Raw genomic sequence first — 16,241 nt, 5'->3', positions numbered from 1 at the left:
TGGCCTCCCTCCCCCCGTCCCACCCACCCAGGTCATGCAGCTGCTGATGAAGGGGAACCGGCAGAGGACCCAGGAGCCCACGGCCGCCAACCAGACGTCCTCCCGTTCCCACGCCGTGCTCCAGGTGGCCGTGAGCCAGCGCAGCCGGGTCGGGAACATCCTGCAGGAGGTGCGGCAGGGCCGCCTGTTCATGATTGACCTGGCTGGCTCCGAGCGGGCCTCCCAGGTGAGGCTGGGGAGGAAGCTTGGGGGCAGAGGGCAGGGATGCTGGCCGCCCAGCTCCCCAAGGGGTGGGGGTGGGGACTGTCCCAGGGAGGGCGGGCATGAAGGGATCCCGAGGGGAAGGGACTGAGGAATGTCTCCGATGAGCAAGAAGGAGACAGTGGCTGTCCCGGACCGGAGGGAGGGTGGGGGGACAGGCAAGAGAATGAATGGGCCCAATGAGGAGCTGGGGCAGGGGGGAGACAACGTCCCCCGACTGGGGGCACCCTGGGCAGAGCCCGGGAGGGGCCCTTGCCAACCGCATCAGGGAGAGGAAAAGGTCCATCACCCATTTCTCAGCATTTGTTCCCCATCACTAAGCCCTGTCCGCCTGGCCCCGCGCCTGGGCCCGGGCCCCCTCCTGGGGGCAAACTTGGAGGTTTCAGGGTCACGTGAGCGCTGGGGCTGGGTGATGTCACCGTTAGCACTGAAGCAAATGCAAGGGACAGGACAGCGCCAGGGAGATGTAACAGGGCTTCATGTTTGAACGTGTGGGGTTGGTTTAAACCGGGTGGGGTTGGAGAAACACACCCCTCTCTTCCAGTAAAGGCCTGAGGGCTTCCTGGAGGAGGAGTACAGGGGAGCAGCCAGCTCCCCGCGGGGGGAGAGGGTGTGCCCCGCGGCCGCTGGAGTGAGTGGGTCCCAGCTTCACCAGGCTGAGCAAAGACGTCTCCCGAGGGCGGCTGTAGGCAGAGCCTCCTGGGACTTGACACTGTCCTGCTCTCACACCCACTTACATACAACTCAGCCCATTTCCTCACTGACCTACTTTCTCATACACATATACATGCTGTCACATATACACAGGCAATTCACACACCCTCACTCCCCCCTCCACACGCACACACAAACTTTCCTCTTCCCTCCCTGAAGCCTGGCACACCCTCTAGAGCCATGTGTCCGAGGCCCGGCCGGCTCTCAGCTGAGCTGCCTGGGAAGCCACGACCCACCTCCATCGCATTCTCGGCGCTGCCTTAGCTGTGCCCGGGGGCGGGGGCTAGGCCCGGGGCAGACGAAGTGCCAGGGTCTCAGCCCTCCTCAGAAGCCTCTTGTCCCCCACTCTTGTTCAGAGGCCTTCAGGTCCTCTGACCTTCTCGAATGCCCTCCGTGACCCCCGGACAGAGGGTGGGACCAGGCCCTCAGCATCTCTCCCTTGCGGGGCCCCGGGGGAGAGGGAGGGGTTTACAACTCAGGATGGCCCGGGGCAGGGAGTCACGCCCACTGCTGGCCCCCCAGACACAGAACCGTGGGCAGCGCATGAAAGAGGGGGCCCACATCAACCGCTCGCTGCTGGCCCTGGGCAACTGCATCAACGCGCTGAGCGACAAGAGCAGCAACAAGTACATCAACTATCGTGACAGCAAGCTCACCCGGCTCCTGAAGGTACCAGCCGCCGCCGGGGGGGCCCCGTGCCTGGGCGCCCAGGGTGGGGCCGCCAGCGCCGCAAGGAAAATGCAGGACGCCCAGCTGCATGTGAATTTCAAAGAAACAAAATCTGTTTGGGTATAAGTATGTCCCATGCCATCTTTGGGACATACTCATACTAAAAACCAAAAAACAAAAGCTCACTTGTTATTTATCCAAAATTCAGATTTCACTGGGTGTCTTGTAGGTGATCTGGTGGTGGCTCTCACCAAAGACTGGGCAGCAGGGAGGGAAAAGGGCTGCATCTGACCCCGCACCCCAGGGCTGTGGGTCTAGGGGAACCGGGGGTCGTCTGGATTGGGGGGTTCAGGTGGTCAGTCAGCATCATGGCTCCCAGAGGCTGCTGTTGGGAGGCCCCGCTCCTGGCTGGGCTCTGCGTTCGGCGCCTCAGCACCCCCTTTCCCCAGCTCCTTTCATCTTGTCAGCGAGTCTGAGTTAGGGGGTTACTATTTCCATTTGCAGATGAGGAAACCGAGGCGCTAAGGGGCTAAGTCACCTTCCCAAGGCCTCACACTAGTAAGTGCTGGACGTAGGGTCCCAGCAGAGGTCAGTCTGGGCTGACAGCAGAGCTGCAGGTGACTTAATGCTCGCTGGCCATCGGCCTGCCAGAATCACTGCACCTACAGCCTGGGAGGCAGGACAGTTAATTACTGCCACCCTCGAAACCCAAGGAAGCTGAGGATTAGAGAGGTGGTGGAGCGTGCTTGAAGTCGCCCAGCTGGTAACTGCTGCAGCCAAGGGCTTTGTCTCCCCTCAAGCCCGCAGCCCCGCTGTGCACCCTCTGTCTGTCCGGGAGGGCGTGGCAAGCCCAGGGCAAGGGAGGCGGTGGCCACAGGCCAAATTCAACCGTCGTACAGAGGTCCCCATCACCCCCCTCACTCCAGCCAAGACAACAGTGCCACCAGCAGTCGGATAAAGGGGGACCTGGAAAGCCAGAGGGGCTGGGGGGGGGGCCCAGGGCCCCACGGGGCTCTTCCCCCTCTGGTTCCCAGCCCTCCAGGGCCGCTGCCTTTCCTCGTTCTCACGTATGGGCCCCGCTGACCACAGCCCGCCCTCGTCCCCATCCAGGATTCCCTGGGCGGAAACAGCCGCACGGTAATGATCGCCCACATCAGCCCCGCGAGCAGCGCCTTCGAGGAATCCCGGAACACCCTGACCTACGCCGGCCGGGCCAAGAACATCAAGACCAGGGTGAGGGACCTCTCGTCTGTCCCCCAGGGCCCGCCTGCCTGGGCCAAGGTTCGCGCCCCTGGACTGATGCCAGGCCCTGCCACCCCACCGCACATTCTCTGGAACCAGCCACCATTGCACTGGCCCCATTCCCCAGTCCAGTGTCACCCCTGTGCCCTTCCCTGTTGCCTGCCGGGAAGCCCACAGCCCCCGAGAGCCCCCTTCTTCTCGTTCAAGGTCTGTGCGCCCCGAGCCCCGTCATCCCCTTGCATCTTCCCGTTTTCATCTTCAGATACGCATTCCATGTTTACCTTTCCAAAGCCCCTAATCCTAATAGACGTAATAGAGGTGACCGTTACCACGCACTTATGTTGGGCCCTTTATCACCTCATCTCATCGGATCCTCTAATGAGGCAGGTGTTATTTCTGTCCCCATTTCACAGCTGAGGAAAATGAGGCTGAAGGGAGTTAAGTGAGCTCCCAGCCCCAGGGCAGTGACGCTGAGACGAGCTGTGTCTGCCTGGTTTCCCAGCCCACGTTCTCACCCTCTCTGGTGAACGTGTTAGAATCCCCGCTGTCTGATAGGACGTTTGTTTCCACCCGTGTGGGTAGAGGGGTGGGAATTCTAAGACAGAATTTCATGAACATTCTCCCGACACTACAACTCACCAGCCATTGTTCCAGGCACTTTATGTTCTATCCCAGCCCTCAAAGAACTTAATGATGGGAGGAGACAGGTAATAATAATACGTTGAATTGATAGTTCAGAATATTATTAACAGCAGAAGATGATTCCAACGATCGGGGATGGGGGTGCTGGTGGGATCCCATGTAGCTCTTTGGAGACGGTGAGAGGGAAACAAGGCTTGGGGGGGAGGGCATTTAGGAAGAGAGGAAGCAGTAAGGGTAGTGGTTCCAAAGGCAGGAAGGAGATGGTGTCGGTGGTGGGAGTGAGGCAAGTAGGATGGTTCTTCAGCTGGAGCAGAATGTTCCTGATGGAGCAGTGAGTCAAAAGAAAATCTAGAGAGAGTCACGGGGGGGATTAGGGCATTCCCCCAAGCAGCAGGGAGCCACCGAAGGTTGAGCAGGGGAGGCAGCATCTCAGGAGTATGCCTCTGGCGGAGGCACGTAGCGTTGAGAGGTTGTAGGGTCAGAGGCAAGGAGGCCATTACTGTCAGAAAGATTAGGGGTAAGAAAGAGAAAAGAGGAACCCGCAGGCAGGGCCCGGCGTCCAGGTGACTGCACCTGCTCCCCTCCCATCCCCACAGGTGAAGCAGAACCTGCTCAGCGTCTCCTACCACATCGCGCAGTACACCGGCATCATTGCCGACCTGCGGGGCGAGATCCAGAGGCTCAAGTGCAAGATCGACAAGCAGGGCGGCCGGGGCCAGGCCCGTGGCCGGCTGGAGCGGGGCGACATCTGTCACATCCAAGGTGTGTGTGTGGGGGGGTCTGTGTTAGTGGGAGCCCACCTCCCGAAGCCCGTCCAGGCCGTCTCAAATTGCTCAGGGGTCAGACGGGGCTGGGTTCAGAGCTAGACTCAGATTCTTTCTGGCTGAGTAGCCTTGGGCTAGCCATCAACCACTCTGGGCCTTCAGTCCTTCGACTGTCAAACGGAATCATGATCTCTGCTTCAGAGACTCGGCCTGAGGATTAGGTGGTATCACACGAGTCAGTGGCACGTGGGCATTTAGCCGTGTGGGGCGTCACTCTCGGGGCTGCAGCGCAGGGCTCCGAGACTGTGCCTGGCATCAGCAGAAGGGATACGGTGCTCACACATTTTCTGTATTTGCCATGATGATTTTCCAACAGATGGCAGTAAAGTGTCTAAAGGGCACCTTTCATTAGTTGACGGAAAGGTGCTCTAAAGGCTGGCGGAAGCCCGGTTCATACGGAGAAGCTGGGAATCACCTTTGGGTCACAGCCTGAAGACTCAATGCGGAAGTGGGATGTGGGAGGGGTGTGGTAATCCAGGAGGTCTTTCTGGAGGAGGTGCTTGCACAGGAAGTCATTTGGGAAGAAAGAGAGGGGAGGGCCCCAGGTAGCCCAGACTTTCCTGGCCTGACCCTTCCTCCTCCACTGACCTCTCCCACCTGCCGCTCAACGGCCAGCCAAGGTCCAACTGCACGGCGAGAAGGGTGAGCCGGCTGAGATGGGACGGCTGCGGGAGCAGCTCATCAGCGCCTTCCAGGAGCAGATGGACGTGCGGAGACACCTGCTGGAGCTGGAGAACCACGCCATGGAGGTGCAGATCGACACCTCCCGCCACCTGCTCACCATTGCAGGGTAAGCCCCGCCTCCCGGCCTGGGACGGGCTGGGAGCTGGAGATGCGTGCTGTGCCTCCCACCGCAGCCTGAATCCCGGGTCTCCCTCGGGGGTGGGGCTGCGGCAGCTGGGAGCACGAGAAGTCACGCCGGGCACTCAAGTGGAGGGAGGAGCGGCGCAGAGAGTCCGACACCAAGGACGACAGCGAGAAGGGCTCGGACACGGGGGATGACCAGCCAGACAGCCTGGAGCCCCCCGAGGTGGCCTCCGCCCGGGAGAGCGTCGCTGCCCTGATGGGAGAGCAGAAGAAGCTACGCAAGCAGAAGGTGTCTGGGGTTGGCGGGCCTGGGAGGCCCGGCGGGGAGGGGCCGGCGGAGGCTTGCGGGAGGGGCGAGAGCCGGGAGCTCAGGCCTCAAATGCCCTGTGACCTTCACTCAACTCCTTCACCTCTCCGTGCCTCTCTTACTCATCTGTAAAATGGGAGTGCTCGGCCCTAGCAGGCTTGTTGGGAGGATTAAACAAATGCCTTTCACGTACCCAGGACTCAAAAAATGGTAGCCAATATCATAATTAGGATTTTCCAGATCTCTGCCCTCTGTTCTGGAGCGTATCCTCGCCCGGGGCTTTCAGGGTACCATGAGCCCTGAGGGCATCAGCCGGGCTGGGGCTCAGCAGGTCCACGGAGCTGGTTCCAGGGATGGGTGGTGGTCAGGACGGCAAGACGGTAGGCACAGGAGCGGCCCCTGGTTGCAAGGCCCGAGATGCAGCTTCGAGGGTGGGCCTCGGAATGGGGCTTCAGCCGGGAGCCCAGAGTCCGCGGACTGGAGGCGCGGGCACAGGCTCAGCGAGGGGGGAGTGGGGGTGGGCCGTGAGGCCGCCCGGCGCTGACCGCGCCTGGTCCCCAGCTGACGCTGGAGCAGCGCTGCCGGGAGCTGCGCGCGCGCGGCCGGCGCCTAGAGGAGACGCTGCCACAGCGCATCGGCTCCCGGGAGCAGCGCGAGGTGCTCAGCCTGCTGTGCCGCGTGCACGAGCTCGAGGTGGAGAACACCGAGATGCAGTCGCACGCGCTGCTCCGCGACGGCGCGCTCCGCCACCGCCGCGAGGCCCTGCGCCGCCTGGAGCAGCACCGCGGCCTCTGCGACGAGATCATCCAGGGCCAGCGGCAGATCATCGACGGTAGGGCCCGCGCCCCGCGCGTCCGAGCCACCCGCGGAGGGCCCGAGGGCACGCGCTGAGCCCTGCCCCTCCCCCGGCAGACTACAACTTGGCCGTCCCGCAGCACCTGGAGGAGCTGTACGAGGTGTACCTGCGGGAGCACGAGGAGGGCAGCCTGGAGCGGGCCACAATCATGGACCGCGTGGCCTCTAGGGCCCTGCAGGTGGGCGCCTCGGGCCTGCGCGTGCGCACATGTGCTAAGGGAGGGGCCGATGCCCAGCGCAGTGCGTGCGGGTCGTTGGCACGGCGGTGGGACCAGGCTGGCTGGTCCCCAGGGAGTTGACTCCTTCCTTCTCATCCCACCCAAAGGCTTGCCAAGCCTGAGTAAGCTTCCTTTCTCGGCGTATTCTTCTCTGGCGCTTGTCCCCACCCAGGGTCTGAGGGTCAGGTTTGGCCATCTGAGATACGACAGATGGCCCCAGACGCCCTCCCAGGAGCCCAGGCCACCAGGCAGTGCCACGGGGGATGCCTAGCATACCACAGCTTGTCCCTGGGGACCCAGAACAAGCCCACTGCCCTCTGGGGCTCCCAGCCCATCTTACAGCCCCAGACACCCTGTGTGCCTTTGTCACCCTGTGCTGTTAACCTGGCCCAGGAGCAAGTCTTCTGACTGCCCCTTCCCCCCCTCCCCAGGACAGCTCCTTGCCCCAAATTAGCAGAGCAGGATCCTCGCTGACCCCAGAGTCTGACCCAGAGAGCGTGAAGACGCAGAGCTCCGAAGCCCAGCGCCTGCACAGCAGCTTCCTGCCTCCGATCAGCACGGAGAGGTGAGACCAGGGACCACTTCCCGCCAGTCCTTCCTGCCTGAGCCACCACACGCTGTGTCCCAGAGATGCCAGCCCAGATTAGGGCTTCCTGGGGAGGACGGGGCAGGAACGAAAGCGGGGAGGTGGCACAGGTCTGGGGCCAGGACTTTGGGGTCCTCTCTCCCTTTACACAACAGCTTCCCCCCTAGGGTGGGGGTGGGACCGCAGTGGGACCGGCCTGGTCAACAGATGCCCATCCTCCTCTGCCAACCTCAGTGAAGCCAACCACGTGTTCAAGGCCAGTTCCGGGGCCTGGCAGGTGAAGAGCTCCTCTGTGCCCACCCCACCCCCCATCCAGATTGGCAGCCTGGTGACGCAGGAGGTGAGCACTGAGCTCCGCTGGCCCGATGGGCTCCTCTGCTGCAGGTGGGAGTGCCAGGGTGGACACCCAGTGGCTGGGATGGAGCCTTTCCAAAACAGCCCCCTGGGGACATGGGGTCCCTGCTGTGTCCAGTGGCTTCTCTTCCCAACCAATTCGTCTCACAGGCCCCCACTCCGGACAGCCTGGGCAGCCAGAGCGGCCGGATGAACTCCTCCCCTGACAGCAGCGAGAACCTGTCAGAGACCCCTCTGTCCTGCAAAGGTGGGCCCCCTGCCCACCCTGTCAGCCTGAGCGTGGCATCGTCTAAACTGCTCTGATCGCCCAGCCCAGAGCCCCTTCCTTCCCTCGGCACTGCTAAATACACCCATGCGTCCGGTGCCGACCGTTCTAGAAAGAGAGGCAGCAGTGCCCAGAGAGGATTCATGACCTGTTCTGTCCACACAGAGCTGGGGGCACAGTCAGAAACCAGAATGGGGAACACATGGCACTTAGGATCATGCCCCACCTTCCCACTCAGAAATAACTGTAACAGCAAATATAGACCGAATCGCTACCCGCTGGCCATAGGCTATGCCCATCATCTCAGTTACTCCTCATAACCTGAGACTTCCCTGGAGGTTCTAGTGGTTACTACTGTGCGGTTCTACTGCAGGGGGCATGGGTTCGATCCCTGGTCGGGGAACTAAGGCTCGGCCAAAAAAAAAAAAATCCTCATAAGCCAGTGCGGTTAGTTTTACCATCCCCAGTTTACAGCTGAAAGTACGGCTCAGAAACTTGCCCAGAGTTTCTTCAACAGCAAGCAAGGGGGGGGGGGTGCGTTGGCAGAGAAGGGGTGTTGGAGGTGCAGGAGGGGGAGGAATATGTGGCCTTGATCCCGGATCGGGTGCTCCTTTGTCCCGCCGCAGAGAGGAAGGAGAACCTGACGGGCACCGAGCGCACCTCGGTGAAGGCTGTCCGGCGGCGCTCTCGGGCCCTGGGCGCCGAGGGGCGCCACCTGCTGGCCCCCAGCATGGAGCGCAGCAGCCTGTCCCTGCACTCGCTGAGCGAGGCTGACGACGCGCGGCCGCCCGGCCTGCTGGCCTGCAAGCGGCCACCCAGCCCCATGCTGCAGCGCGCTGCCAGTGAGGGCAACCTGTCGAGCAGCACGGGTGAGGCCCCATCGCGGGCATTCGAGCATCGTGGCGGCGGCCCCGGGCCCTGGCTGCGTGGCCCAAAGACCAGCCTGGGCAAGAAACGGGAGGAGTTGCTGGAGGCAAAGAGGAGGAAGCGGAGGTCCCAGTCCTCTGAGGTCACTGGGCAAGGGGTGAGTCCAGGGGCAAGGATTTGGGGGGCGGGGGGTCTGGGCCCCTGCCTTGCTGGTGGGGCTCTGAGGGCTGGATTGCGCCAGCGGCCCCAGGGTACCCCTAGCTGTGGACCAGCCGCCAAGCCGTACCCCCCCCCCAAGCTGGCATAGCAGCCGGGGCAGAGCCCTGTATCACATCCCCATGCAGCTCCCACCTCACCGCACTGCTCTGCAACCAACACAGCTCTCCCGCCCCAAGACACACCTCCTGGGGCCCCATCCCGTGCAGAGCATCTCGGACCACAGGGTGCAAGTGTGCGGGCACCCAGCCCCTGGTAGCCGGCATCTGGGAAAGGTCACCCTGCCTATGGCCAAGGTCAAGCTCCCTCCAAGCCAGAACACAGGTCAGTACCAGCAAAGGAGGGAATGGGAGGGGAGCGCTCGGTCAGCCCAGGGAGGAAGCACGTTGAGCTCCCTGCCCTATGGCTGCCCCCTGCTGGAAACAGGGCTCTTGAAGAATATTTGTGGGACTGGCACCTTGGCGTTGTGCCCCTAGGGAGTTCAAAGCCACTGGGTGATCAGAGGGGACGGAGGGGCATTCCTAAAGCACTGCTCGTGGCCCTTCCCCTGTTGCAGGCCCTGGGGACTCCTCACCCCTCGCCGTCCCCTCCAACCCAGCTGGTGTTTCCCAACGGGCCACCCGGGGGCCCCGCCTGCCCCATGGCCCAAGCACCCATGGCAAAGATGGACGCTTCCAACATAACTGAGGGGCCCTGCCTGCAACCGGCCCTCCTGCCCCCAAGACTGAACGGGGTGTAGCAGGAAATGGGGGATGGAGGCTGGGCAGGTGGGGGTGACCTGGGAGCAGGAGCTCAGGACCTCAGAAGGCTGGGGCTCCTGAGACTCGGGGACGGTGAGGGTGCCTGCCCAACACTTCCGTGCTCTCGGTGCCACTGGGAAAGGGAGGTGAGCCCAGGAGGCACCGCCGGCACAGCAGGGCTCCCCGGCCTCCCAGCCCTGAACAGAAGACTCTGCTGCTAAAACCCTGTTCTGAGACCTGCGGCCCGACTTGGCCTCAGAAATGGTGGGGGGGGGGGGAGCTGTTAATGGGACAGGGCTTGCCGGGCCCACATCTGGGCCAGGAGCATTCACATACCGTGGTTGGGGTCGGGGAGGGAATCTGGTTTCGTTACTTAGCAGTGGCTTCCGCCCCCACCAAGCCCCCTTTTTAACAATAAAATCCCATGTGAGTCTTGATGGTTGTGTTGGAAACTAGACCTTGTCTGAAATGTGGGGTGGCCATGACTGATTAAGATTCAACCCAACTCCCCCCGCACCACCACCACCCCCTAGTGCCCTCTGGCTGGTTGTACAGCACCAAACCTGGCTGCACGAACACCTGGGGGAAAGCAGTTTTCCTCTAGGCCCTGAGGTCTTTCCCCAGGAAGGGCGGGGCTATAAGGCCCATTCCCGTCCCCTCCCACCAGCCTTCCCCCCTCCCCAGACCCCCTCCCAGGAGAGGTCAGAGACTTGGGGTGGTCCACAACCCAAAGGAAGTGGTTACCCCCTGCAAGTCGGGACTCAGAAGTTGCTCAGCTAAGCCCCCCAGCTTCAGGGTGAGAAAGCTCCCACAGGGGTACCTAGTGCCTTGACCATTGGGATGCTTTTACCTGCCCTGTTCCCTGTGGAGGTGGGGCCCTCAGGTAAGAGCTAAAGAAAGATGGGGAGCCCCTGATCTGTGCAGCCCTCCTTGGACTGTTTTTACCCACGAACTGGGTGGTTTAATCATCCCCTCGCCTCTCTGAGCACTGGTTTATTCTACCAAGAACGTTACCTTCAAGTCAGCGTGAAATCAGCTCCTGAAACCAGGCATCTGGTCTACCGCCCCTCACCTGGATTCCACGCAGGGGGCCAGGGTAGAGGCACCTCCACTGGCCATGCCACCCCTAGTCCCTGGGGCCCATCTCTGCCGGGTCTGTATTTCCCGATCCTAAGGCCTCAGGGACGCCGAGCTTCCCGCCCCGGGCCCCGCTTGGCTACTTGGGGGTCCGGATGAGGGGGTGGTAGACGGGCTTCACGATGAGGTGCAGGTGCAGGGCGTTCTCCACCAGGTACTCGGAGTTGCGCCGCTGCAGGTCGGCGTGCGCCAGGAAGTCGCCGGCCTCCTCGCTGCTCTGGTGAAAGCTGTAGGCGTGGCGGACCAGCAGGCGGCCGTGCTGGCGTGTCCCCACCAGCACGGTCTTCTGGAAGCTCACGCCCGCCGCGTCGCCGCCGCTGCTGGCCGGCGTGACCACGAGCCGCGGCCGGCCGTCCTCGGGGCGCGCGAGGGGCAGCGCGGTGCCCGCGGCATCCGCGTAGACGGGCCGCAGGCTGACGGGCAGCCAGCGCGGCGAGAAGAGCACGTTCCACGTGACCCGGCGGCCCGAGTCGTGGCCGCTGGGGCCCAGCTGCGTCTGGAAGCTGGTGCTGCGATCGTCGCGGGCCGGGTTGTTGATGACCCACGGGGCGCCCCACGCGGCCGCGAGGTAGTTGCGGGGCAGGAAGGAGCTGCCGTTGACGTCGAAGAACTTGGCGTAGTGCAGCGGCGAGGCGGCGTGGAACTGGTAGGCCTGCAGCAGGAGGTCGGCCACCGCCGGGCCGTGGCGCGCCAGGGCTGCCGAGTGCGCCTGCAGCTGGAACAGCTGCGCCGGCGGGATCATGGGGTAGCGGATGGAGCGCAGCGCCCGCTCGGCCACGGCGGGGGGCGGCCGCGCGCGGCCCAGCCACGCCTCCAGCGCGTGGAACAGCTCCAGCTCGTCCTGCAGCACCAGGTCCGAGCGCGGCAGCAGCTGCGCCAGCAGCTCGGGGCTCACGGCGCCCCACTCGGCGCTCCCCGCCACGGCCGACAGGTTCCAGGCCAGGAACTGCAGGCAGCTCTGGCGCAGGGCCTCGTCGCCGGTGCTCACCGCGTAGTGGTACCAGCCCACCGCCGGGCCCGCGCCGCCCGCCAGGTGCGCGCGCATGTAGTCGGCCACGCCCCGCTGCAGGGAGGACACGCCGTACTTGGTGGCCAGCCTGTGCAGGGGGATGGCCTGCGCCAGCAGCACGATCAGTTCGCCGCAGTAGAGGTACCTGCCGGAGAGGCGCAGAGATGGCGCGCGGTCAGGGCGGGCCCACCCGGGCGGGCCCACCCCACCCCGAGCTGCTTTCTGGGTCCGGAGGGCCCCAGGCTTGGTCACAGAGCATCACGGTCAAGGGCGCCAACAGAAGTGCCCTCCCAGGCCCATCCGACTTCACGGCCTCTTCTTTCCGTTTCTCGTGGGGACATGGAAATAGCATGCATGTATTGAGCACCTACTAGGTGCCGAGTTCTGTGCTAGAACAAGACAGACATAGCTCCTGCCATCGCGGGGTTTACTATCTGGACTCATATGCCACCAGCTGCTTGCTATGAGAGTGGGCAAGCCATTTACTTCGCTGTTTGCCTCTGGGACTAAAAGATGTTTCCCAGGCTCCCTTAGAGCGAGTGCGGTCATGTGACTAAATTCTAGCCAATGAGATGTCCACAGAGGCACACAGTGGGATTGGGGGAAGGCTCGTTCAATAGAACTGACTGGGGTGGCGGGGAGACCCTTTGGCCCTTCTGTGTTATCCCTCTTCCCGTTGCCTGGAAGTTGGAAGCAATGACCCGAATTCTGCAGCCATCTTGTCTAAGCCGTCAAATCAGGGTCACTTTTTCAGACTAGAGTGTGAATGGTGCCCCACTAAGCAGGAGACAGGAGATGGGGCAGAGAGATGGCTCACATTTTTAGCTCCCTAGCCCTCTGGTTCAAAACGGGGCCAGGCATCAAAGCCACCAGAGACATTAAAATAAGAAACGACTGCTTGGGGGACTTCTCTGGTGGTCCAGTGGCTAAGACTCTGTGCTCCCAGCGCGGGGCATGGGTTCAATCCCCGGTCAGGGAGCTGGATCCCACGTGCCGCAACTAAGACCCGGTTCAGCCAAATAAATAAATAAATATTTTTTTTAAAAAAAAGGAAAGAAATCACTGCTTGGCCCAACCCTAGACGGGAAGCCCAGGATCCAGGGTGGGGCCCGGGAATCTACAGTTTTTAAAAGCTCTCACGGCCATCTTTGGAAACAGCTCTGAGGGTAACTGGTACGGTCATCCTAATGACATCCAGGGAATGGGCGTGATGTCTGCTAGAAGACAGGGCTTCCATCATCACCCTGTGAATGGAGAAGCCAGGGACTTGGAAAGTCCTGAAGTCTTTCTCCCTGCTCCTTCCCCACCTGATGAACTTGTCAAAGACAGCAGCACCGTCCCGGGGCTCCTGCAGCACCACCTCGCTCTGGTTACTCAACAGCTCCCGAAACAGCTCACTGTGCAGTCCCAGCAGCAGGCGGTGGGCGTGGAAGACTCGGACCTCGTCGGTGCCCGTAGCCTGGACCCGCAGCACCACGTCACTGGCGTTGCCCTGCCGCAGCAGCTCCTGCAGGCGTTGGAGCAGCGTCTGGGAGTGGTTGATGGAGGTGCCCGTTGACTCCCCGCCGACATCGGTTTTCTGGGCTGCGGCAGGAAGGAACACGGCACAGCCTGAGAAGGCGCCCGGGCCCCGGGCAGCATGCTGGGGTTGCAGAGGGAGCAGCTGGAGATGCATGTGGTTGGGTGTGGGCAGAGAGTAGATGAGCCTGAGGAGGCTGTGTGCTCACCTGTTGGTGCCCATGAAGCGCGTGGACGCGTGTGTGCGCACATAAGCACATCCTGGGTGGGTGGGGCAGCTTGTAAACCTGACCCTGAGAGGGTACTCTTGGAAGGTGGACAGATTCCTGGCGGGGAGAGCTCGTGACCCAGCATGGGACGAAATGTCCAGAGCTGGTCTCCATGATGCCGGACCCCTAGGCGAGGCTCGAGGAACCTCTTGGTTCCCACCTTTCTCACCTCCTGAAGAACTGTGCACCTCACCCCTCGGAAGAGCTGTCCAAGGGAGTGCAGTCGCTAACAAACTGAGCGCTTACTACAAGCCAGACACGCTCCCGGGAGCGCAGAATAGCACAGCGAACAAAACAAGCCAGCTTCTTACACTCATAAAAGCGCAAGTGAGCTCCTTAGACAGGCGATAAATACACAGATAAGCACTCTAGGTTTAGATTGTGATAAATAAGGGAGGTGATAGTAGTGGGGTGGCAGCTCCTTTAGGTGCAGGAATCAGAGACAGGCTCCCTGAGGAAGTGATGAGAAGGAGCCAGCCAGAGGCCCTGCAAGAGGATGGGCTTGGGAAGCTGGGAGGGGCCGAGGATCTGCCCTAGCGCTGAGTGGGAGGGGAGGGGCTGACTGTGAGAGGAGGCTGCAGCCTGGAGGGGAAGCTGCTTCCAGGCCCAGCAGCCCTCCTGGGTCCCGTCTGCACTGGCCTGCGGGAGACCAGAGAAAGCACAGAGGGCCAGCCTGTCCTGGACAGGACTCTCGGGGTACCTGTGCCTCGAGGCTGGTGTTCCCCCCATGCAGGCTGGGCGCGCTGGGCCCTCCTCTCATGTTTCCAGGGATACCGTGAGGGTCAGCTGGGGACATGCCCTCGGTGACAGAAAACTCAGTGACAGAAAACACTGCCAGCAGCTTCTCCAAGCGGAGCACGGCGTGAGGAGCTGACAGCGGCAGATGGGCACACCCACCCCCCAGCGCGTGCGCGCGCGCACACACACACACACACACACACACACACACACACACACACACACTCACACACTCACAGTCCCGAGGCCCATGTGCGCTCTTGGAGAGGAGACTCACAGGACAGCAGAGCACCTTTGTGTAAGCAAGAGGGAGACAGAGGGAGGAAGAAAGGGTGAGAGAGGAGCCCGAGGTTATCTCCCAGCCCCGCCTCTCCAAGCTGTCACACTGAAGGCCCTGAGTGCTGATGGCACGCCACTCGCCTCTACCTGGACCCGGCTGCCTGGGACAGTGGACAGTGGAAGGGTCTTCTTGTCGTTGAGACTCCCGCCTGCCTGCCCAGCCCTCGTCCCCTCAGAGGCAGGCTGCCCTCCTCCACGGAGCTGTGTGATCAAATCCACTCTGCGCCCGGCCTGGCTGCCTGGACACCGCCCCCTCCTGGCCGTGTGTGGCTAAAGCCGGAAGGTCCTGCCCCTTCTCCCTGCCCCCTGCCCACTCACCTGCACGAGTGACCAGGCCCACTAAGGTCAGCACGGCCCAGAAGCTGGCCCAGGACCCAGGTTTGGTGTAGCCCAGCCTAAGCATCTTTGTGCCCTGCCCCCAAGCCCACTGGAGGGAGAGCTAAGCCCAGACCTCTCCACTCACATTCCTCCTCCTTATATAGGCTCCCGCCCAAGGGGATGGTGCCCTCCCTTCCCCGGCTGGCTTCCCTCCCACCACCCAGCCTCTGCCGTGGATTGGTGGAAACGGGCCCCAGCTGTTGCCCAGGCAACGGGTTAAGCCAGAGAGCAGCAGCCCCAGGGGCTATTGTGCTGCCCGTGGGCCCCTGAGGGGGACAGATCCGGCACCCTCCCCCGTAGCTCCTACCACCTGGCACAGCTAGTCCTTCCTCTCCTGGGAAGTTTAAGGCTCTCCAAAGGGCAGGCAGAGGGCTCCAAAACCAGTGGCCGCCACCAGCCCAGAGGGTCACCGGCCCCCTCCCCGGATCCCAGGCTCGGCCTCCGCCCTGGCACGGAGCACGAGCTTGCCAGCGTCATGGCTGGGGAGCCGTGGTGATCCGGCTGCAAAGGAAGGGCCTGGAAGAAGAACACTGTGGCAGCTCAGGCTCCCACCCCTCCCCCTCTCCCATTTCGGGGTGGGCTAGCTCTCCAGAAAGGAGGGCAAGGGTCTCAAATAGGGGCCCTCGGGGTAACTGATATCATGTGCATGTTCTTTGTTGAAGAATGTTCCCGGGAGGGTGATGGGCCTTTAGGGAGATGGGGGCTGTGACCATCACACCTCTCGCCACCCAGGGTCAAGGTGAGCTAAGATGGCAGGGCTGGGCATAGAGGAGCTGCACCCGAGCCTGTGCACCCCTGCACGGAGCACCCCTGCCCAGAACAGAGCTGGCCGCCTCGCCGGAGGCTGGTCCTGGGCCGGCGTCCCACCCCCCGCCCAAGCAGCCCAAATCCAGGCATGGGGACAGGAGATGCCCGGTCACTTCCCTCCTTTAATTCACCTTCCCAAGAGGTCTCAGGTCTCTTGGTTCACCTTGTTGGAAGGCTTCTTTTACCAGCTTCTGTCCAACCTCCTAGTGTAATTTTTCCCTCTCAAGAGTTCCAGGGAGACACGCAGCAGACCCAGTACCCCACCCTGACAGTTGGAGAAACAGGCAGAGAGCTAGGCGGCCGTTTCAGCTGGGTTAGTACAGAGGAGAGCTCTTCTAAGGACAAAGGAACAGAGAGAGGAGGGTGGCGTCTAGAGCCCAAGGGGTGTGTGTTATGGGTGGGCAGGTGCTGGGGAGGCCTCACCTTTTCCAGAAGCAAGTAGGGCCTGGCCCCGATCTTCATGGGAGGGAGTCCTTCCA

At 62.3% G+C, this 16,241-nt stretch overlaps 2 protein-coding genes across 13 annotated transcripts in view; one reads left to right on the top strand and one right to left on the bottom strand.

Moving 5' to 3' along the window:
• KIF19 (kinesin family member 19) overlaps nt 1–10,003 on the top strand; it is a 28,280-nt gene extending 18,277 nt beyond the window's left edge. For 5 of the 10 annotated variants that reach the window (XM_067022183.1, XM_067022181.1, XM_067022178.1 and 2 more), the window contains 14 exons: nt 32–226; nt 1,498–1,644; nt 2,755–2,877; nt 4,125–4,290; nt 4,968–5,142; nt 5,250–5,448; nt 6,028–6,298; nt 6,379–6,500; nt 6,971–7,104; nt 7,360–7,465; nt 7,630–7,726; nt 8,371–8,768; nt 8,956–9,151; nt 9,384–9,967. In XM_067022183.1, the coding sequence (XP_066878284.1) occupies nt 32–226; nt 1,498–1,644; nt 2,755–2,877; nt 4,125–4,290; nt 4,968–5,142; nt 5,250–5,448; nt 6,028–6,298; nt 6,379–6,500; nt 6,971–7,104; nt 7,360–7,465; nt 7,630–7,726; nt 8,371–8,768; nt 8,956–9,151; nt 9,384–9,514 (2,460 nt within the window). In that variant the 3' untranslated portion in view covers nt 9,515–9,967. Of the gene's footprint in view, nt 1–31; nt 227–1,497; nt 1,645–2,754; nt 2,878–4,124; nt 4,291–4,967; nt 5,143–5,249; nt 5,449–6,027; nt 6,299–6,378; nt 6,501–6,970; nt 7,105–7,359; nt 7,466–7,629; nt 7,727–8,370; nt 8,769–8,955; nt 9,152–9,383 lie in introns of all 10 variants that reach the window. The other 5 variants (XM_067022182.1, XM_067022180.1, XM_067022179.1 and 2 more) reach the window with 5 other exon arrangements.
• Nucleotides 6,218–15,042, bottom strand: BTBD17 (BTB domain containing 17). Of its 3 annotated transcripts, none has more exons than XR_010838355.1 (3): nt 13,021–13,388; nt 10,582–11,858; nt 6,218–6,428 (listed from the first exon to the last, which is right to left on the bottom strand). XR_010838355.1 is itself a non-coding variant. In XM_059048562.2 (3 exons), exons 1-3 carry the CDS (start codon nt 14,978–14,980, stop codon nt 10,784–10,786), a joined length of 1,437 nt encoding a protein of 478 aa, XP_058904545.1. In that variant the 5' UTR covers nt 14,981–15,042; the 3' UTR covers nt 10,272–10,783. The 3 variants fall into 3 exon arrangements, 2 of the variants coding, with proteins under 2 accessions (XP_058904545.1, XP_058904544.1); XM_059048562.2 differs by lacking the exon at nt 6,218–6,428 and adding an exon at nt 14,896–15,042 and having other exon boundaries at nt 10,272–11,858; nt 13,021–13,297; XM_059048561.2 differs by lacking the exon at nt 6,218–6,428 and having other exon boundaries at nt 10,272–11,858.
• Between the last annotated feature and the right edge of the window lie 1,199 nt (nt 15,043–16,241).

The sequence above is a fragment of the Kogia breviceps genome, chromosome 19, assembly GCF_026419965.1.
Source record: "Kogia breviceps isolate mKogBre1 chromosome 19, mKogBre1 haplotype 1, whole genome shotgun sequence".
Classification (NCBI taxonomy): domain Eukaryota; kingdom Metazoa; phylum Chordata; class Mammalia; order Artiodactyla; family Physeteridae; genus Kogia; species Kogia breviceps.
This window is presented reverse-complemented; position numbering and strand designations above follow the sequence as displayed.